Genomic DNA, 21,806 nt, shown 5'->3' with positions numbered 1-21,806 from the left:
AAAAGGTTTTAGCAGTAACACCTCTTTTAGACTGCAACTGAGCAAAGACAATGTATACAGACAATGTATACTGTAAATAGCTTTACCTCCGTTCCACTGCTTGGATAAAATCACTGAATTCTCTAAATGGAGTTCCCTCACCCCATATTCCAAGGCGGTTCATATAGGCCATGTTTCGTGGTTCAGAAGCACCTGAAAAATTCAGAAACAAAATATTTTATAGCTGAAAAAATAACCTACACATATCTTTCAAATAAAATAACAACTCACCAGTGGCACTAGCATAAACAACTCTGGCCTTTGGCAATTTGTTCTGAAGCTCTAGAACTGCTAAGCCTGTCTTGGTTGGCTTTGAAGAACCAACAGGACATAAGTTTTTTGCTTTATGACATTCATCAAACACTATCTGTATAGAAAGAATTAAGGAACATATCATAGTAGCAAGTATCGCTAATTTTTAAGGAAAACTTACTGTTTATCTGAAAGCCTTGGGAAACATCCCAAATTTCTGCAGTGGTAGAATTTGGTGGGGTCAAATTCAAGATAATCAGGAAGTAGAGAGATGCTACGGATAATAAGCCCCTGAGCATTAACTTTTAAAAATAACAGCAACATACCCATCATCCGGTGTTTTGTCAAACCTTAACATTTTATTGTTATTTGCCTCAGACGGTTTTCTTTTTAAGACAAGAAACATAAATGAAGCCCTCTATGTGCCTCTCCTTGACATCATCCCTCCCTCTCAAGTCTGAGAGGCAACCAAATTATTTTGCTTATTTACACTGACCAGGTATTTCTTAATTAGAATGTAAGAAAAGACTCCACTGTGGCAAGGTATGTCCACCACACAGATAATTTTGACAAATTCTCTAAGTAGAAGTACAATCGGTGACTAACTTAATCACCATTTGAAAAATATTCTTCATGCATAACAGTGAAAGGTGTGCTATGGGCAAATAGGTTTGGAAATCACTAAGTTCACAGTTTCTTCCCCTTAGTCTTCTCAGGTGCTTTACTACGTGAATATGCAGTGAGAATCCCCAAAAGCGGAATACAGTATTCATCACTTCCCAGATCTGTTAACATTTTCCTAAACCAGGAGCTTAAATATTGGCCTCTTACACGACAGCTACAAAACAGAATCTCCCTTGGACGTTGGGAAATCATTAAAGCTCTCATCCAGGCAATTTCAATTAATCTCAGGATGTAGTTGTTTTGTTGTTGTTTAAGATTTTATTTGAGAGAGAGAGCGAGCAAGCATGAGTGGGCATAAGGTCAGAGGGAGAAGCAGACACCTGAGGAGTTGAGAGCCTGATGTGAGACTTGATCCCGGAACTCCAGGATCATGATCTGAGCCGAAGTCAGTGGCTTAAACGACTGGGCCACCCAGGCATCCCTCAGGATGTAGTTTTAAATGTTTGTTTGTTTATTTTTAAAAGATTTTACTTATTTACTCGACAGAGCGAGATCACAAGTAGGCAGAGAGGCAGGCAGAGGGAGAGGGGGAAGCAGACTCCCCGCCATGCAGAGAGCCCGATGCGGGGCTCGATCCCAGGACCCCAAGATCATGACCTGGTCCGAAGACAGAGGCTTAACCCACTGAGCCACCCAGGTACCCCAATGTTTATTTTTACATTCACTTTTGCTCATTAAAAAATACAAAACATTTGTTGTAAAGGATACCACTCCATCGAAGTCATCACCGCACCAATGCAGAAGTTGTTTTAACCTAGTTTTATATTTACCGCCAGACTGACTTTCACCAATAAGGGAGGAATAGGTAGCAAAAATGACACCCTTTTTCACGCTTCCATTATGTTTGGAAGAAATTTTTCCATATTTAAACTAAAAAAGAAAAAAAGAAGAATTTAACATATACACTTTTTTCTCTGAAGAATCTATCCCACCCAAACTTCTACAGGAGGAAATTGGTGGGTCCATCATGCGTTTCAGGGAAGTCAAAAGAGCCCCTAAGACTACACACACATATGTGCATGCACCCACATATATATACACACACTGCTTCATGTTACAACAATCTAGTTTTCATCAAAGTCTCAGAAAACTTTTTTTTTTTTTTCAAGATTTTGTTTTATTTGAGAAAGAGAGTGAGTGAGGATGCATAGGGAGGGTAAGGACAGAGGGAGAGGGAGAAGCAGACTCCCCACTGAGCAGGGAGCTTGATGAGGGGCTCAGTCCTAGAACCCTGGGATCATAACCTGAGCCAAAGGCAGATGCTCAACTGACTAAGTCATCCACGTGTACCTCAAAAACTTCTATCAACAAGAAAAGATTACAAATCAAATCCTCACTCCAAGAAAAAAAAGTCACAATATTCACTTTATAAAATATTTATTATGCACTTACTGTATGGCAAGTCATTATAATTAAATTCTAAGGCATATATAAAGAACTATGATTAATAATTAATATACCCTTCTTCAATTGTGTGGACTAAAAAAATATATATATATATTTCTAGATGCTAGTGACATGTTTTTAGTTTTGAGCTGTAAGGAATCATTCAAGACACAGTACTTTACCTACAAATCCACACAGATACCCACCCAAAACAGTCAATGATGAGCAGGGCAACACTGAACCAACCTAGGGCTCACATGGAAAGTAGATTTACATTTACCTATTTTCAAAAGGCAAATAGGGAGGTACCTACCTGCAGGAAGTCTGCCTAATGTACTACTCCTGCTCTTGCTACACAGGAGGTCAGTAATGATTTGCCGAGTGAACGTTGAGATTACTATCACATTATAGTATGCTTCAGATAGTTGGGACACATTTACTTCCACCTGACAGAATTGTTTTAACATGAACACAGGTACAGATACAAAAATCCAGTGGGTTTTTCCAAATCAATCTTGAAGCCTCAAAAACTCTCTATGTGCTGCGAGTACCTGTCCACACAGCTTTACTATGCTACACACTTTTACTCACAGGTATGAGTTTCAGCCATATAAGGTTACCTCGGAAACAAAGACAAAAAGAGCACCAAAGACTGAGAACTCCATGACAATAGAGACAAGGCCCATTTTGTTTGCCACTACACAACCACACCTAGCACAGTACTTGATGCACAGGAACCCACAAACCAAGAACAGCTAGCACTCACTAATATCTTCTGTAAAATAAATCACTTAATCCTCACAACTCTACAAAGTAGAAACTGTTATTCCCATCTCATAGATGAGTCAATATTTACTGAATGACTAACCAAACAGAAACTTTCATACCTTGTTTAATGAATGAACCAAAATGTTTTTTGCTCCAATATCCCTCAAATCTCTTTCAGCATCATACTTTAAATCATTTGAAACACTGAACCTGCCACATAAAAAAGAAAAAAAAAGTAATTAAATGCAAATTCCATCAATCTAGCAATATTCAGGATAAATAAAAACAGGGCTTGACATTAAAAAAAAAAAAATACACCTGCTCATTAAAACCCATCTTACATGCCGGAGTAACTACTCACAAAAGAAGCTTCCACAGACAGTCCTTGGCACTTACCATAATGCTCTTTTTCTACTCAACAAGTAATTTTCATAGATAATTCCCGCGATCGTCCTTCCTTTCCCCACACCAGCACCATCACCTATCAAGAAGCCAGCACGATCTCCATTAGGTAGGAATGTTTCATGTTGCTGAAAAAGAGAAAGCTGATAACTAAGCTACTCCTTTAGAGACTGGGATGATCCATCTTTCAAACACTGTTGTAGGAATATATTAATGTGATCTATGTGTATACAAACGGCACCTATTTAGCTCAGTATGGATTCTTTCTTAATATTTACTATGTCTTCTTTCTGGCTACAATCACATGCACCAGGTAACGGAAGTTATTGGAGTTAACAAATTGGTTAGCATTCTTCTTCTTCTTTTTTTTTTTTTTTTTGAGGATTTTATTTATTTATTTGACAGACAGAGATCACAAGCAGGCAGAGAGAGAGGGGGAAGTAGCTTCCCACTGAGCAGAGAGCCAGATGCGAGGCTGGATCCCAGGACCCTGGGATCATGACCTAAGCCGAAGGCAGAGGCTTTAACCCACTGAGCCACCCAGGCGCCCCAGTTAGCATTCTTCTGTGTCTCTTTCAATGCCTGCATAGTCAAATACAAACAATCACACATAAATATGGAGGATGGTTAGCTGCTCGGCTATTGCTTATTTTACAGAAATGGAGTGCAGAAAAAATCCTCTCAAGAAAACTGGCTTAACTAATTCATGGTTTTGAAAGCCAGTACGATACCCATACAATAATACCACAGTTCCTTCAAATAGCCACCAGGGTATGGGATTTTTAGATCCTTTCTAGCATTCAGGAACCAGGGTTAAAAGAGCTGCAACAAACAGTCATCCATCCATCTCCTTAATGTATATATTCTTAACCTAATAGTTGTATTGGATAGACTCCCAATAATGGAACTGTTAGGTCAAAGGGCATATGTAATTTTTTTTTCAAGGAAGCTCTACGTTGAATGCAAGGCTAGAACTCACGACCCCAAGATCAAGAGTCATGCTCTCTCAACTGAGCCAGCCAGGCACAATAGGACATATGTAATTTTATTTTTATTTATTTTAAAAGAGAGAGGAAGCACATGCACAAGAGCTGGGTTTGGGGAGAGGGCAGAGAGAATCTTAAGCAGGCTCCACACCTAGGACAGAGCCTGAGATCATGACCTGAGCAGAAATCGAGAGTCTGACACTTAACCAACTGAGCTACCCAGGCACCCCACATTTTTAATACACATCCCCAGTGAATTCCAAAAAGGTTATAATATTTTTCATTTCCAATAGAAATGAACCCCCTGCATCCATGCTACCCCTTTAATTTTTTAACACACGAGGGGCACCTGGGTGGCTCAGTTGGTTGGGTGTCCAACTCTTGATTTCAGCTCAGGTCATCATCTTGGGTTCATGGGATCAGGCCCTGCACTGGGCTCCACACTCAGCACAGAATCTGGTTATCCCTCTCCCTCTGCTTCCTCTTATCTCCCCCATAAAAATGCTTCTCCCCCTGCTCACACATGCTCGCTCTCTAAAATAAGAAAATAAATAATTTTCTAACAAATGAAACTTTTGTAAAAATCCTAAGCAGAAGTTTTTCATTCAAGGAAAACTGCCTTTATGTTAAAGCAACTATACTATATGGACAAGGATTAAAAGATATATGTATTGTATGTAACTATGAAATACTGCTTACCTGGGCTGCATAAGTAATTGCCTCCAGCTGTAACGCTGACAACCAGCCATTATCAATGGTTTCTTCAGAAATGGATGTTTTGTACCAAACATCAGGAGGAGTAACACTGGATAAAGAACTTGTTTCCACTACAGCATCTGGATGACGTAGGCCAATTTTTACTAAATGAAAATTTAAAAATACTTCATTTTAATTTTTCTAGGTAATAATGCTCCCAGTTTTATTACATAATATTGCCATTATTTCTGCTGTCAGAGAAAATAAAAGTAAGTAACTATACACTCACTGATAGGTGGTAAATTAATACTTAAATTTGATAAAAAGACCAGTTTATCAAATACTTACAGTTTAAATAGAGACCTGCTGATTAAAAAAGATATAGAAAGGGGCGCCTGGGTGGCTCAGTGGGTTAAGCCTCGGCCTTTGGCTCAGGTCATGATCTCAGGGTCCTGGGTTTGAGCCCCACATCGAGCTTTCTGCTCAGCAGGGAGCCTGCTTCCCCCTCTCCCTCTGCCTGCCTCTCTGCCTACTGTGATCTCTCTGTGTCAAATAAATAAATAAAATCTTAAGGAAAAAAAAAGATACAGAAAAATATCAACTTAGTTTGTATCACCAGGTTCTCCAGTAGCAACAAAATATAATCCTAGGTTTGGAAATCTATTTGAGGGACGCCTGGGTAGCTCAGTTGGTTAAATGTCTGCCTTCGGCTCAAATCATGATCCCAGGGTCCCAGGATCAAGTCTCACATCCGGCTCCTTGCTCAGCAGGGAGCCTCTGCTGGCCACTCACCCTGCTTATGTGCATGCTAACAAATAAATAAATCTTAAAAAAAAAAAAAAATCTATTTGAATGAATCATTCACTTCAATTAGTAAAACAAAAAGTTTAGAATTTAATTTTATTCTGAAAAGTAGTTTAATGGAAATCTTGGATATAAAATTAAACAGCAACTAATTCCTCAAAATGCATTATGTGAATAGTTTTAAATAATAAGGTCAGCAAACTTTTTCTATAAATAAGTCAATTAGTATTTATAGCTTTGCTGAGCAGCTGGTCTATTACTGAACAATGCCACTGTAATAGTGTAAAAGCAGCCATAACCAATAAATAAATAAACTCATGGCCATAGTTATTTTCCAATAAAACCTTATATAAATAGGCAATAGTCCAAATTTAGTTTGCTGACCTCGGTTTAAAGGGCCAGGGGTAAACTTTCAATTCTTTTATGAAAACCATTATGGGGAGTGAGGGAAACCACCCATTTGAGATACCACAACCTAAGAGTCTTTTTTCTCTCTCTCTCTCTCTCTTTTTTTAAAAATTTATGTATGGGGCACCTGGGTGGCTCAGTGGCTTAAAGCCTCTGCCTTCAGCTTGGGTCATGATCCCAGAGTCTTGGGATCAAGCCCCGCATCGGGTTCTCTGCTCATCGGGGAGCCTGCTTCCTCCTCTCTCTCTCTCTGCCTGCCTCTCTGCCTACTTGCGATCTCTGTCAAATAAATAAATAAAATCTTAAAAAAATAATAAAATTTATGTATGTATATGTTATTTTTAAGTAGGTTCCACATCCAAAGTGGGGCTTGAACTCATGACTCTGAGATCAAGGTCTCATACTCTACCAACTGAGCCAGTCAGGCACCACCTGAAGTTAATTTTAAATGACCAGAAATTATGGGATCCTGAAGTCAATACATAGTGGGTAACAGAAATTTTGAGTTTAAGTGGTAGTATTAGTAGCTTTTCATAGAAACTCGGAGTACATAAAGGATTCTAGCCATTTATTATTTTCCTCTTATCTCCCCCATAAAAATGAAAAAGTGAACATTTTTAACATCAAAACTAAAAACTACTAATTTTCTTTGTTTTTAAAGATTTTCTTCATTGATTTGACAGATACAGTGAGAGAGGAACAGAAGTAGGGTAAGTGGGAGAGGAAGAAGCAGGCTTCCCGATGAGCAGGGAGCCCGACATGGGGCTCGATCCCAGGACCCAGGATCATGACCTGAGCCAAAGGCAGATGCCTAACAACGGAGCCACCCAGGTGCCCCAAACTATTATCCAATTTGACATAGTGGCCACTAAAAAAAAAAAAAAAAAATCACGGTTGTTACAGAAAAAAGGACAGAAGTGTTTATGTACTCCAATGAAATAAACAGCACATTTTTAAGATTTCCGTGTTTTTGTGCTTTGTTTATATAAAATATATAAAGATACAGATATCTATCTCTGCAATTTACTATGATTTTATAATCACTAATAAGAGCAAAGTTAACTTGAAACACAGTAAAACCCAAGCTTTTTTACTCTTAAAGGACTTCAGCCCAAAATGGTTCTACGTTTACATAGGGAAAATAACCCACAGCAAAATTTTCATGTAGGTATTTTAAAACATATTATAATTTAAAACCTATTACAAAGCTCTTGTCAAATTTTGAGGTACTCAATATTGACAGATCCTAAGAGATAATAAGGTGTGTGGGAAAGTTACTTAAGTTCAAGAAGAACCTGGAAGTCTTTCATTATTTTGACAGATCCCAACAACATACATTTTATCGGCATATACTCTGCATAGGTTTCTGCGTGACCCATTTCTTCTTCATCTTCTTCCTCCGGTTCATCTTCCTCTTTCACAACAGGGACCTTCTGTAACACAGTGGGAGCATAATCAGAGACTGGAAGCCTAACCAACACAAAGAAAAACTCTTCTGTAGGTATACTAAACAGTCTTCATGACACACCACTTCTATATTCCCTAAAATCTGGGTCACACTTTGCATCTTCTGTGCTTCTCCAATGAGTACAGGTAATCCATGACCCAACTCTCATCCCTAACACACCAATGGGTCACTACAGGGCTCTACCATCCTTCCAGCCACCACGATCTCAAACTTTCCTCTTCAGTATTGCCTACCACCCTCCACGATGTCCAGAACTCTTTTTTAACCTTAGTCTTCAGTCTTCATTTCAGTTCTAGGAACAGAAAGACCAAAAGATTTGGGGAGCAAAGGTGGATGAGCAAGCCCCAGCAGCTCATCCTACAACGCCAGTGCCAGAAACTGCTGAAGTTACACAACCCACCCTCATTTCAGTGCACCTTCAATCCAGCTGTCTTCTTTCCATCAAACACGGAAACCAAAACCCCAGAAAACTCTGGATTTGAAAGACAGAGAATCTACTTGACATCTATGCCTCCAAACAATAATCATATGTAAGATAGCCAAGCACTTACTCTCCAAACCCTAGAACATGTAGAAAAGAAGAAAAAGAAAGAGAAACCAGTAAAGACCTATAAGCAATGCCAAGGGCAACAAAGCCTTGAAAGGTAAGGGCAGGCATTTTGATTTCTTTCTCTTTAGTCTAGAGTATGATGGCACAAAGATGCTCAATAAAAGTGGGAAGGAGCAGAGAGATGGTAGACAAACACCCAATCAACATCAACCCATGGAATCCTGAGAAAAAATCCAAAACAGTACTGAATGCTCTTATAGCCAAAATGAAACTCAATTACTGTCTACAGAAACTGTAGACAAAGGGGGCTGGCCAAAGAAACAGATATAAATCCCCATTCTGCTGTTTTTTTTTGTGAGGCCTTAAGCAAAAGACTTAAATTCTGACTCCTCCTGACCCCCACCTTCAGCCCTTTCCCTGCCTACCAAATAAGAACACATACTAAATGACTAGTCTTCCCTTTCTATCTTATCTTACCATACCTGAATTTAAAAAAGAAAAGAAAAGAAAAGAAAAGAAAAAATTACCAAGAGTGTAACCGGAAGATAAATTGGTGACGCTGTCTAGTCACAAAATCAGGGACCAGACATGTAAATTTCTAAGCCAGTAAAATGGCAACTAAGGGCCACCAAGCTTAGAATCAAGGAGAGAATCGTGAAGGGGAGCAGGGAAAGGTTGTGGTACCTGGGGAAGGTCTGCCTGACACATAGAACACGTGTTCAGTACTAAACTTGAGACATGCTTTGTGAGGTAGGGAATGTGAACCCAGGGTTGTCAGGTACTCCTAATTTTCAGGAGAAGCTGGAGTTCAGGATCTCATGTGGTAGCAACAAACTGAAAATCTTTCAAAATACTGTGGAGACCAAACAGAACACATCTGTCAACTGGCTCTGATGCAGTCTAGAAGTCTATAATCCCTGCTAGATATTTCTTTTAAGTGAGGTCTATTCCCATGTGGGGCCAGAAGTAAAGACTTCAAGATCAACAGTCACATGCTGCACTAACTGAGCCAGAAAGATGCACCTGTTAGATGTTTCTTAACTGCAAGGACAACATAGAACTTTTGGCATATCATGGGCAAACATGGGCTGGAATGGGAATCTATGTACATTTCTTAAAAATGCAACTGTACTTTCTAAAAATCAACTTTCACGTAAGTTGCTGGTACACAACCATTAAGTAAACTGGGTCCTGCCAGCATTCATTTTCCTGGTCCCTGTTCAAAACCTCAGGCACAGATTGCTGTGCGGTCTTTCCAATTCCGTATTCCATCCCTAAGTCCTATCAACTCTTTGGTATTGTTACATGCAATCATCTCCTATTTTCTTTCTTTTCTTTCCCCTCACCTTTTCCCACCCTCTTTGCAATTCTCCAAGTTTAGTCTCTTAATTTCTCCCTTCTGGAGTACTTAACCAACCTTCCAACCTGCCTCTCTCCCCCACCTGACACCCTGAAACACTAATAGGATCCTTCACTTCCAGGGGCCCCACTGGTGCCACACCAAGACTTTTTTTTTTTTTTAGATTTATTTATTCATTTGAGAGAGCAAGCAAGAGAGAGAGAGAGCATGCGCATGCAGGTAAGCAGGAACAGGGGGAGCAGAGGGAAAGAATCTCAAGCAGACTCCCCACTGAGCACAGGGCCTGATCTCACAACCCTGAGACCATGACCTGAGCAGAAACCAAGAGTCAGACACCTAAGCAACTGAGCCACCCAGATACCCAAAGTCTTTCAAACTCAACTCGGGAACCACCACAGTGCCAAAACCAACCATTCCAACTTTCTCCTGGCTTACTGCCATCTAAGCATATAGCCACCACCTCCCCTGTGCCTATCAATGCTTCAGCTCCCTTCCTAATATGCCCTCTTGCAGTCTCTCCAAATCCAACACCTAATCTCCATCATACCTGCTCCACAAAATGAAGTGTTCCCAGGGCACCTGAGTCCAGGGAGGTTTCCTCTTCCTCTAATTTCCTAATCCTAATTGTGAGTATTTCAATGTACTTTTTGCTATCCTTTATACTACTTAAACCATGTGTTTGTCCAACTGTATGATTATGGAAGGGGGAGCCAAGTAGTACACCTCTTGTTCAAACCCACCACATACAGCCACTGTTACACACAGCGTAGTTATGAAATCAATGTACAGAATTAACTAATCCAAGGCATTTCCAAAATTTAAGGAAAAAAATTACTTATAACTAGAACATTATACAACCTGACAGCTCATAATTAGCTATGTATTCAGGTTCAATCCCAAATTGGACACAGTTTCAAATACTTTGGTTAATTCCAAATTATCTTTGTCTCTGATCAGAGGAGATTGTCAGTCCTGTGTGTAATACCAAACCCTATCAAATATGCAAACTCTCATCACCTCGTTTAGTATGTCAGTTTGAAATTTCGTGCTTATTCCTTAGTTCATGTAGTTGAGTAGCCCCCCTTCACTCAAAAAGAAGTTTTTCTGAGGTTGTTTAAGATCACTTTTAGCCAAGCATATATCTATACCACACAACACAGATGCACTTTTGAAGCTCACCATGGTTGGAGAAAAACTCCTCATTTTCATGTCGTTTATCCATATTCTTGCTACTTCTTTATTAGAAGACTCTTTCTTTACTGCACCATTGCTTACATCAGCTGAGGGGAGAGTTACTAGATTTTAGAACAAAATATCAGTTTCTTTTCAGTAAAAGTTTTACTATAATTTTTTAAAATTCAGATTTTTAAAAAAATGTTAAATCTAAAGAGTCAGTACAAGTTTACCCACTTCTCAAGCCAAAGAATACCAACCTGCTTGTCACTAACCTAAACTAAGTGTTAAGAATTAAAACATTCAAAGCGATGTGTTACCATGCAGCTAAGAATTAACCTTAGAAAACAAGTAACTTAAACAGGAATGTGTGTACTCGAAACTTGAGAACCAGTTATGAAAAGGACATATTAACCACAAGTATTTGATAGTTCATTTTAATACAAATATCAACAGAGATACTTCACTTGGCTCATCAAAAACCAACCAACCAACCAACCAACCCACCAACCAGAATGGTGTTATCATCAAGACAGAATCAATCTCATCTGAGTTGGTGATACTTACTTTCGAGACAAATATTTCTTGAGTGAAAAAAATATTGGGGAACTCTATTTTCCTCTTTCCCCAGAATAAAGATCCAAACAATCTTTTCTTCTTCTATACCGGTGGTTTACAAACTCTTTTTATTTTTATATTATTATTATTATTATTATTATTATTATTATTTTTTACCAAACTCTTTTTAGATACAGTAAGAGAACTCCTCAGAGAATCTGAGTATCAGGTCAAGCCGAACTGCCTGACTAAGCAGTCTAGAGCTAGAGCCCCCGTAACCAGCCTCCATGAAGCACTCACTTCAGGTACTTGGGATTTCTGAGATCAGTGTGGAAATCACACCAGAAGGACTTATTAACATCTTATCTACTCAACCAAAAGATATGGAGTATATAGGAGACCTGTCACTTGGGACTCCAAAATTACTACAACTGAAGTTTTAACAAAATAAGGCTGGAACAGAGATAACAAATTTATGTATTTAATGTAACTGGGCAAGAGAGAGTGAAAAGTTGGCAGAGTACAGAACCCAGACCTCACGGGAGAGCTCAGCACCCAAACAGAGAGCCAGAGGGCTCAAGGCTCCAGAAGGGCAACACGCATAGATAAAGGAGAGAGAAACATGCAAAACCTTGCTCTTTGCAGTTTCATACTTTCACTGTTCCCTTCCAGTAAAAAGATTACCCTGTGCTTCAACACAAAAGTATGCTTATCTTCGGCATTCACTTACATGTTTTTCTCAGCCCTTGTCCAGTTGATAGTTTCTCAGGCTTCTACACAAGGACGGCCTTGATTTGTACTCTTTTGTCTTTTTAAAATTACTGCACTGGATGTGGGAGATGTTAGTGTACTAAGCATTACTTGATCAGCTCCAAACCTATCCTGTTTTGTTTTGCTTTCTAAACTTCCCTGACAATAGCAGTCTTCTTTAAATTATGAGAACACGTGCTGATTTGAAGATTGGAATGCTCAGGAAGCCACTCACATAAAAGCAGCTGGATTTCTCCTCAAACCCAGACTTTAATGACAGCTGTTTCCACTAACTGCTGATCGTCTAAGACTCCCAGGAATCATTCCAGATGCTGCCCTGCACCCGAGGCTAGATGGGGGCCATGCTCCTGATCTCCACGGTGGAGCAGAGTAAAAATCAGTCCTAAGACAGATCAAATGACTTAATGGGCATGTAGTTGCCAAGTTGCAGTTAGTTCAGGACAATGACCTTGAGAATAAACTACAGCCGTAAGGACACAATGGTATGGACTCAAACAAAAGACTAAATTATCTGGTATTTTTTATTGTATCTGTCACTGGACACGAAGTTAGTTCTACAACACCCTACCAAACACTTCTTGGCCATTGCTTTAGAATGACCCAGCCCTATACTTCACAAACACAAGCACAATTTCCAAGCAGTCCATTCTGCCACAAAATTATATACTGGTCTATATCAGGTATTAAAATCTATCTCCTAATATTAGAAAAACAAGGCAGCTGTTTGGAAAAAGGAACTGTCTGTTTAATACCTATCAGCTCATTCCAAAACCCTAATAAAATGCTATTTATGTACTAGTATAAGGCCTCAGGAACCTTCATTCTATTCCCTTAATCTAAACATACAACAATCCCAAGGAAATTTACTTAAGAGGGGGCAAAAAAGGGCACCCATTCCAATCCTGAAACTATAAAATAGTGGTCAGTTCAGAATATAACCGAAGTCAGTTATCATTTCCAACTGTGCCCACCATGGTACTGTTATGTAACAAGTACTCAAATATCCTTCAACTAAATGTAGAAGGGAAGGAAAGAATATCCCTCTTAGAGTTCATGTTTTTCAGTTTCTAAAACTGTACTACTAAAATTTTATGTGGTCAAGATTTTAAAATACACCTAATAATTCTATTGTTCCCTTAAAAATACTAAGTATGAAGCTTCCTCTGAACACTGCCCTCCAAGCTATACCCTCTTCCTGCCACACACCTCCTTTTCTGCCTCTCTCCTCAGTGCTTATTCCTTTCACACACACTACATAACTTCTTTATTTTGCTTCTCTTTCTCTCCACTAGAATGCAAGCTGCAGGACAGAAGAAATTCAACAGTTTTCTTCCCAGCCACAGCCTCAAAAGCCCAAAAGAGTTCTTAGCACATAGTAGGCAGTCAGTAAATACTGGAAAAAGTGAGCAGTAACACTCTAAAGAAAAACTAACAATAAAATCTGTATTCTCTCTATATAAGTAAACTCTTCAAAAAACGTTATCAAACCACTGTTGAACCTTTCCCTTTAAAACCCCATCCTTAAAGGATTAGCTTGTGGTGATCGTTTATCAATTCTGTGAATATACTAAAATCCACTCAACCATGAACTTTGAAAGGATGAATTTCATGTTATGTACAATGCATCTCAATAAAGCTGTTTTTAAAAAAAAAAAGGATTGTATGAGTGCTCATTCTTAAAAAACAAAACATATACTAAGGGGCACCTGGGTGGCTCAGTTGGTTAAGTGATTTGGGTGGCTCAGGTTCCTGGGATCAAGCTCTCGCTGCCAGGCTGTCAGGTATAAATAGATAAAATCTTTTTTTAAAAAAAATAATTTTTTAATAATGAAAATGTTTTTTTTTTTTTTTTTAAGATTTGTATTTATTTGAGAGGGAGTGCATGTGAGCAGGAAGAGGGGTAGAGCAGGCGGGAGAGGGACAAGCAGACGGCACTGAGCATGGAAGAATGCAGGGCTCAATCCCTGGACCCTGAAATCACGACCTAAGCCCAAATCAAGAGTTGGATGCTCAACCAAATGAGCCACCAAGGCGTTCCAAAATGTATTTTAAAAGAGAATTTATTAAATACACATCTACTTACAAGCAATGAAACCAATGACAGGTAAATAATAAAACTGTAAAAGTCACAGTGAAAGGAGAAGTATCAGTTTCAAGCTAGTTACCTCACACACGGTCCAAGGCCCACCAGCCTGAGCACCTCCAAAAAGCTTGTTAGAAATGCAGCATCTTGGGCCCTACCCCAGACCTACCAAATCTGATTCTGTTTTTGAACAAGATCTCCAGGTGATTCACAGGCACTTCTCAAGTTTGAGAAGTACTGATTTAAAGGACTGAGAAAATGTTAACTAGTTATTCCCAATATATAAAACTGAGATCTCCTAGTGTTAATTAATGTAGCCCCCTGGTAATTCCACACTTCATTTCAAGGTAAATGCTATGACTTCTAAATTTCTCCTTCCTTTGAATTGTATAAATCCTATAACTGTACAAAGTCATACAGATACGTCCTTCACCCCCGGTTCTTTTAAGACCCAAGGAAAACCGTAAAAACACCCTGACACATCTTAGCAAAAGGAGCCAGCTGACACTACAGAGAACAGACACACTTACTGGCTGCTGACACACTTACTAGCTGCTGTTGCAACTGGCTGCGCAATATTGGCTGGTGGTTTCAGTTTCATGAGTTCATTCAGACTATTATTTTTTAGCAAATCCTTCAGCTGAACCTGGTCCTTTGAGGGTGCAGAGGTCATGGCATTTCGTACTGCTGGTGCGGAGACTGAAGGGCGTGTGTTTGCAGTAGTCTGGATGAACTTTGTTAAGGTGATGGTCTGCCTATTCGTTGTTACAGGTGGTGTTTTAGTCATTACAATTGTAGATCCCAGGGTTGGAAGCTGATTTATTTGATTCAGCACAAATGTTGTAGTAGATGGAGGTTGCTGCTAGAAAAGAAAACCATAACACATCAGACCACTGAGGAAGTACCGAGCTCTCTAATGTGGCTTAGATTCACAAACATGGGAGGCCATTTAAACATCTAAAACAGACTTGAGTTCTCACTTAAACACTGGCACTGTATTTTTAATTAAATATGCCTAACAATATACTACCAAGTTAAAACACACCACTTTGGGGGGGGGGGTACAGTAATAGTGTGACACTGTCTGTAATCATCGGGGCCGGATAAGGACTGCCCTAAGCAAGCTGTGATGTGTAGTAATGCCGTGCAATGCAAGGACTAGGAACAGAGAGAACCTCTAATCCCAGCACTGCCCCAACCAGGTTGATAACTCTGCAGTGAAAAGACGTTTCCTGCTTTGATATATACACAGAAGTAGGAGATGAATTGTTTAGAGCTCTTGTAGGAGGTTTGTTAATCTCCTTACTAGTTGTCTTTGTATTTTATAGGGACCCTCTTCTGAGGTTTCACTATACACATTCTCTGAAAGTAAAAATAAGATTCTGGTATCAGTATAGTTTTGTGAAGATGTACTTGCAAAGATTATTGGTTCCAACCTGGTATCAGAGATTTACAATCTCTGATAACTTCGAGCAAATCACTTTACCCCCGGAGGCCCAGGCTCTCGTGGGTTCAGTTTCCATTGCTACCATTCCATGATTCTTGCCCAATGCTTTGTTTGCTATCACACAGACTAAACCAATGTTTAGAATTTAGAAGATAAAACCACCGAAACAGGTTTTTTTTTTTTTTTTTAAAGATTTTATTTATTTATTTGACAGAGAGAGGTCACAAGTAGGCAGAGAGGCAGGCAGAGAGAGAGGAGGAAGCAGGCTCCCCGCTGAGCAGAGAGCCCGATGCGGAACTCGATCCCAGAACCCCGAGATCATGACCTGAGCCGAAGGCAGTGGCTTAACCCACTGAGCCACCCAGGCGCCCCCCGAAACAGGGTTTTAAACACCTGATTTGTATGAATGATCCAGCCAGTCCACCAATATCACATACTGGTGATAATATGTTGGGTATTACCTTTGGGTAATGGGTACTACCTCTGAACCTAAGACAAAGCTACATAGTATTTTATTTTTTTATAGTTGGGGATACAGGCAGACATTAGGAGCTGGAGAAAAATGCAGGGAAAAAAGGTAAAAGATTGGAAAAATGACGGTGTGACTACCATGGATGAAGTGCAATCAAAGATTTTTTAAAATTTCAATCTATTTCTACTAACTTTCCTCCTCAAACTATTTGTTATTGTCCCATGACTCCTATAATAAGAATCTTAAGACATTACCACGCATTACTTTTTTATTTTTTAAAGCAGGCAGCTTTGGGGTACCTGGCTTGCTCAATGGTAGAGCAATGATGCTGAGACCTGAACTGAAGGCAGATATGCTTAGCAACTAGGCACCCGAGCATTCAGTTCTTAATCCAGGGGTCATGAGTTTGAGCCTTATGCTGGGCATGAAGCCTACTTTAAATAAATAAACACAGGAGGCAATATTATTTTTAATAATAAAGATTTATTAATTTAAATAATCTTAACACTCAACATGAGGCTCAAACTCACAAACACAAAAATCAGGACTGCCACCTAGGCATCCCACCACTTACCACTTTTAAATAAAACTCTCAACAGCAATTTATCATAAGTTATCAATTTTTTAACCAGGCTGTCCAATAATTTTATATGCTAAGCTTAAGTAAGCTTATGCTAAGCTTAAATAACTGCTATGCTTAAGGTAAAATCAGAGAAACTCTATATTTAAAGCACAATTACCATTACGTAAAAATCCCATGTACCAATGGACAAAACCTGAAATCAACAAGGAATAATGAAATGTGTAGTGAGACAATGTGTAGCTCATTTCTACTTCATGAATTTTGTATTATTTATAGTGAGTAAATTAAAAAAAACTTTGCTTTGTCCTAATTATCTTTTGATCAATGTAACTATGAGAAGAATGAAAGAAACATTTTATCAAACAGGAGCTGAGAGTAGCATATTGGAAAGTAGCAAAAAACAGAACTGGTAAGGTAAGACTACTTCGTATTACAAATTTATTTCTTACTATAATTCAAAACGAGTTCAGCACTCACACCAATGTAAATCATTCTTACCCTAACATTTAATAGCGCTGGAGTAGGTAGCGTCTCTGGTTCTGGTTTAACAGGAACTGATGCTTCAGTCTCCAAACCTAGTTCTAATGCACTAAGTGGCACGGACTAGAAAGAAAACAACATCAGAGAAAAAAATAAAAAATGGTGGCAATAAATTCTGTTTCAAGAACAAAAGATGTATTTATTAAAATTTTAAAAATGACAAGTTTTACACTCAAACAGATTGTAAATCTCTGATACCAGGTTGGAACTAATAATCTTTGCAAGTACATCTTCACAAAACTATACTGATACCAGAATCTTATTTTTACTTTCAGAGAATGTGTATAGTGAAACCTCAGAAGAGGGTCCCTATAAAATACAAAGACAACTAGTAAGGAGATTAACAAACCTCCCACAAGAGCTCTAAACAATTCATCTCCTACTTCTGTGTATATATCAAAGCAGGAAATGTCTTTTCACTGCAAATATTTTCCATCTCATGAGAGAAAACTAATATAAAAATTACACATGCTTATTTAAAATTGTCTTAATAACGTTTATTCTGAAAATAGAAATTAAAATTAAGAAAATCTACTTTTTACAGAGACTTCGGAAAACTCTTACCTGCTGAACTGTAGGAGTAGGTGTTGGAGTTGCAAGCCCTGCATCTCCCCCATCAATATCAAAGAGGTCATTCGGACTAATTCCACTCTCACTCAAAGCAGCAAGCAGTAAATCTTGCCCTGGTTCCACCATCTTTAGAACAAAATATGTAATATTAACATAAAAAACTTAATATGCCAATTAACTCTCTTCTAAATACAAACCAACATCTTCTACCAGACCCATCCATTTGATATTTATGAAGAACCTGCTATATATCAGGCAAGAAGTCAGATGAAAGAGAAAAAGTCTCTGATTCCAAGAAATTCTCAATAAAGATGAAAAGGACAGAGAAATATGTAAATCACAGCAAGAGTGTATGTGTACAAAATGTTGTGGGAACAGAGAAGGAATGCTGAACTTTGCCTGAGGGGAGAGAGAGGTCACAAAGACAACTGTGGAACGGAGTCTCAAGAAAGGAATTGCCAGGTGGACGGGGATGTTCTGGATAGCGCGTTCATGCTTCTGCAGATACGAAAGACACTGGCACTCTTTAAGAACAATGGTTAGTGCGATTCATCGTTAGTATGGAAGTTCAGAACAGAAACCCAAATGTCAGGCAGGTGATGACAAGAGAAGAGGAAGATCTCACCCACAACCTTGTACACCATGGCAGAGAGCACACTTAATCCCATGGGTAGCGGGGGTCAGAAAAAGTTTTCAGATCGAGAACTATAAGACATAGATATGTGAGCTAGCAAGATTACTCTGAGGAAGTATGGGGGCACACTGAGAATGGGTAGAGTAAGACCAGAAGCAGGAAGACATTTTAGGTAACTGTTACAGCAGACCGAGAGAGATGATGTGGGGTCCCTGGGTGGCTCAGTCGGCTAACCTTTGGCTCAGGTCATGATCCCAGGGTCCTGGAAAAGAGCCCTAAAACAGGCTCCCTGCTCAGGGAGCCTGCTTCTCCTTCTCCCCCACCGTCTCCCCCTGCTCATGCATGTTATCTAATACAAACTAACAAAAAACAAACAAAAAAGAGATGATGTGCTATAATGACAGGGTGTAGAAAAAAGGGGGGATGAATTTCAAGATGTTTAGGAAGGACAATCCATAACACTAAGTTTATATAAAAGTTCAAAATGGAAGAGAATATGAAATACACAAAAAGCATGAGTAGATGGATGATTAGAGTTAAGCCAAAAGAAAGGGAAAAAATAAACACCGAGCCTAGGAGACCCCAAAATGAGTTTTATAGTTTGTCTGTTTTTTTTTTTTTTAAAGATTTTATTTATTTTTCAGAGAGAGATAAAGAGAGACAGGGGCATGCAGAGGAATTAGCAGGCTCCCTGCCAAGCAAGGACCCCAATGCGGGATTTGATCCCAGGACCCCGGAATCATGACCTGAGCTGAAGGCAGACGCCTAACCAACTGAGCCACCCAGGCGTCCCAAGCTTTAGAGAGTTTAGCGAGAGAAAATACCTATTTAGAAGCAAGCAAATACATTTTAAAGATTTTACTGATTTATGGGGGCTGGCAGAAGGGGAGGCAGAGGGAAAGAATCTCAAGCAGACAATGTGCTGAGTATGGAGCCCAAAACGGGGCTCAATTCCATAACCCCAAGATCATGAAACCAACCGTCAGACACTCAACCGAGCCACCCAGGCACCCCACAAATACATTTTAGATTTGGGTTTTCTTGGTATAATATATCAAAGTAATCTACTTTGGGGGAAAAAAGCTTAACAGAACTTTCTCAATTTTTAATGTTTGTCATTATCTGAAATAACCAATTTATAAACGTAAACAAGAAAAAAAAACCAATTTATATAAACATGGAAAGCTATGTACTTGCTTTTCCTAAAAAACTAATTTCATGTTACATAAATAATACACTAATCTTTAGCTAGTTCATTTGTTCTCAGGCTGTGTGAAAGAATTAAATGTCAGTGTTTTCATTAAGTCCTACAAAAAGAAAGGCATTAGCTTCTGTGACCATGACTTCCAACATACATAAAAACTACTATTTCAAATTAAAGTAAAATATTTAACAGAGAAATCCTCTACTAGGTAGGTCTATGTCACATAAACCTATACATCACTTAGAAAGAAGTTCTAGAAGAAACATGAATGAGTTTAAGGCAGACACTACAGATATCCGGAAATGAAACTCAGGGCAGACCTACTGTTTCAAGGGAGTCTTAACCAGAGAGCCCCAAGGAAGAAGAAATAGCTCAAAGATTTCCCCAAAATTTTTCAGAGAAAGGAAAAATCTATGGAAAAATACATTTTGAGTAGGAAAGGAAAAGGTAAGGAAATTGACAGTGACTAAGTATCTTTTACAGGTCTGACAGTGTTAGGACAGTGTTAGACCATAACAATCCCCCCCAAAATAGACATTATAAATTTTTAGAGATGAAACCGAGGCTCAGGGTGCCTGGGTGGCTCAGTGGGTTAAAGCCTCTGCCTTCAGCTCAGGTCATGATCTCAGGGTCCTGGGATGGAGCCCCACATCAGGCTCTCTGCTCGGCAGGGAGCCTGCTTCCTCCTCTCTCTCTGCCTGCCTCTCTGCCTACTTGTGATCGCTCTCTCTCTGTCAAATAAATAAATAAATAAAATCTTGGAAAAAAAAAAAAAGTCAAGTAAAACGGTATTTGTCATCAAATATATGGTCAGTGAAAAATTAAAAAGAAACCCAGGCTCAGCTTAAAGTACCTATAACTCCCCAGCGCTAGATTGTTTAAATTTCCAAAGCCCATGCATTCTCTTTCCGAAGAATAGATCTAGAAGGCAATGTTGCAAACCTCAGTTTCAGTACTTAAGTTTGGAATAAATGCCCATCTGAGGTTAAAATAGGAACAGAGATAGATTATTGGATAGCAAGACAGAAAGAGCATGAAGGGACTGACAGAGGAAACAAATAGGAGAAATGTCCCAATACAGATTTAAAATAAAGTTAATCATTCTTCTAATATAGACACAGCTGACCATACTTTACAAATTATCCTAGTCCATAGTACCAAGAGACCTAAATCAATACTTTAAAAAACATTTCAACCAAGGCCCCTCGGTGGCTCAGTCAGTGGAGTGTCAGACTCTGGATTTCAGTTCAGGTCACTATCTCAGGGTTGTCAGACTGAGCCCTGGGTCAGGCTCCCTGCTCAGTTGGGAGTCTGCTTGAGATTCTCTCTCCCTCTGCCCTCCCCTGCCCCCACCGGCCAACATGTGTGCACACTCTCACTCTCTCGAAAAAATAAATCTTAAAAACAAAAACCAAAACCAACAAAACATTTCAACCCACAAAATACTTCATTAAGGCCAATGACCTGTGGGAATAGGTGGTGGTCTTGGCCTGTTGCTATGACTAATCCTGACCTAGATTAACAGAATTCCAGAGACTATCAAAATGTCATCTTTTTTTAGTAAATATTTAAAATAATGATTTATTTACATTCGAAACAAAAATACATTGTTTTAAACCAATGACTCCTAAACGACAGACCAAAGAATGCTTGGAAGCCAATGGACCCATTAATTCATTAGATGCACACTAAGCCCTGACTAATTATACTAAAGAAGTACAGAAACATCATTAATGAAAGCAACAAAAATCAGTGAAAAACATTACTAAATTCATGAGAGTTTTCTGAAATATATTTTCTGAACAATGGGCATTGGAAAATATCACGGAAGGGAAAAATTTGGGGAGAAACTTGGTATTTTCACAGGAAATAACAGCACAGTTTATAACACTATCACTAATCTATTGAAAACTCACTCACAGGAATCACAATTTGAGACCTCTGAGTATTGATTTAGTAATGACAATG

The 21,806-nt window shown here is 38.9% G+C and overlaps 1 protein-coding gene across 2 annotated transcripts in view; it reads right to left on the bottom strand.

The window, feature by feature from the left end:
• The window catches only part of SBNO1 (strawberry notch homolog 1), a 57,821-nt gene that overhangs the window by 29,999 nt on the left and 6,016 nt on the right, over window positions 1-21,806 (bottom strand). The window contains exons 2-12 of one of the 2 annotated variants that reach the window (XM_059408268.1): window positions 17,995-18,126; window positions 17,389-17,493; window positions 14,938-15,250; window positions 10,983-11,083; window positions 7,762-7,858; window positions 5,217-5,377; window positions 3,526-3,659; window positions 3,249-3,339; window positions 1,684-1,845; window positions 271-406; window positions 87-192 (exon numbers count right to left, since the gene is read on the bottom strand). In XM_059408268.1, coding sequence (XP_059264251.1) covers window positions 87-192; window positions 271-406; window positions 1,684-1,845; window positions 3,249-3,339; window positions 3,526-3,659; window positions 5,217-5,377; window positions 7,762-7,858; window positions 10,983-11,083; window positions 14,938-15,250; window positions 17,389-17,493; window positions 17,995-18,126 — 1,538 coding nt within the window. The remainder of the gene's footprint in view (window positions 1-86; window positions 193-270; window positions 407-1,683; window positions 1,846-3,248; window positions 3,340-3,525; window positions 3,660-5,216; window positions 5,378-7,761; window positions 7,859-10,982; window positions 11,084-14,937; window positions 15,251-17,388; window positions 17,494-17,994; window positions 18,127-21,806) is intronic. The other variant, XM_059408269.1, reaches the window with a different exon arrangement.

The sequence above is a fragment of the Mustela nigripes genome, chromosome 8 (assembly GCF_022355385.1).
Source record: "Mustela nigripes isolate SB6536 chromosome 8, MUSNIG.SB6536, whole genome shotgun sequence".
NCBI classification, from domain to species: Eukaryota; Metazoa; Chordata; class Mammalia; order Carnivora; family Mustelidae; genus Mustela; species Mustela nigripes.
Note: the sequence above shows the minus strand (reverse complement) of the source record. Positions and strands in the feature narration are given on the sequence as shown.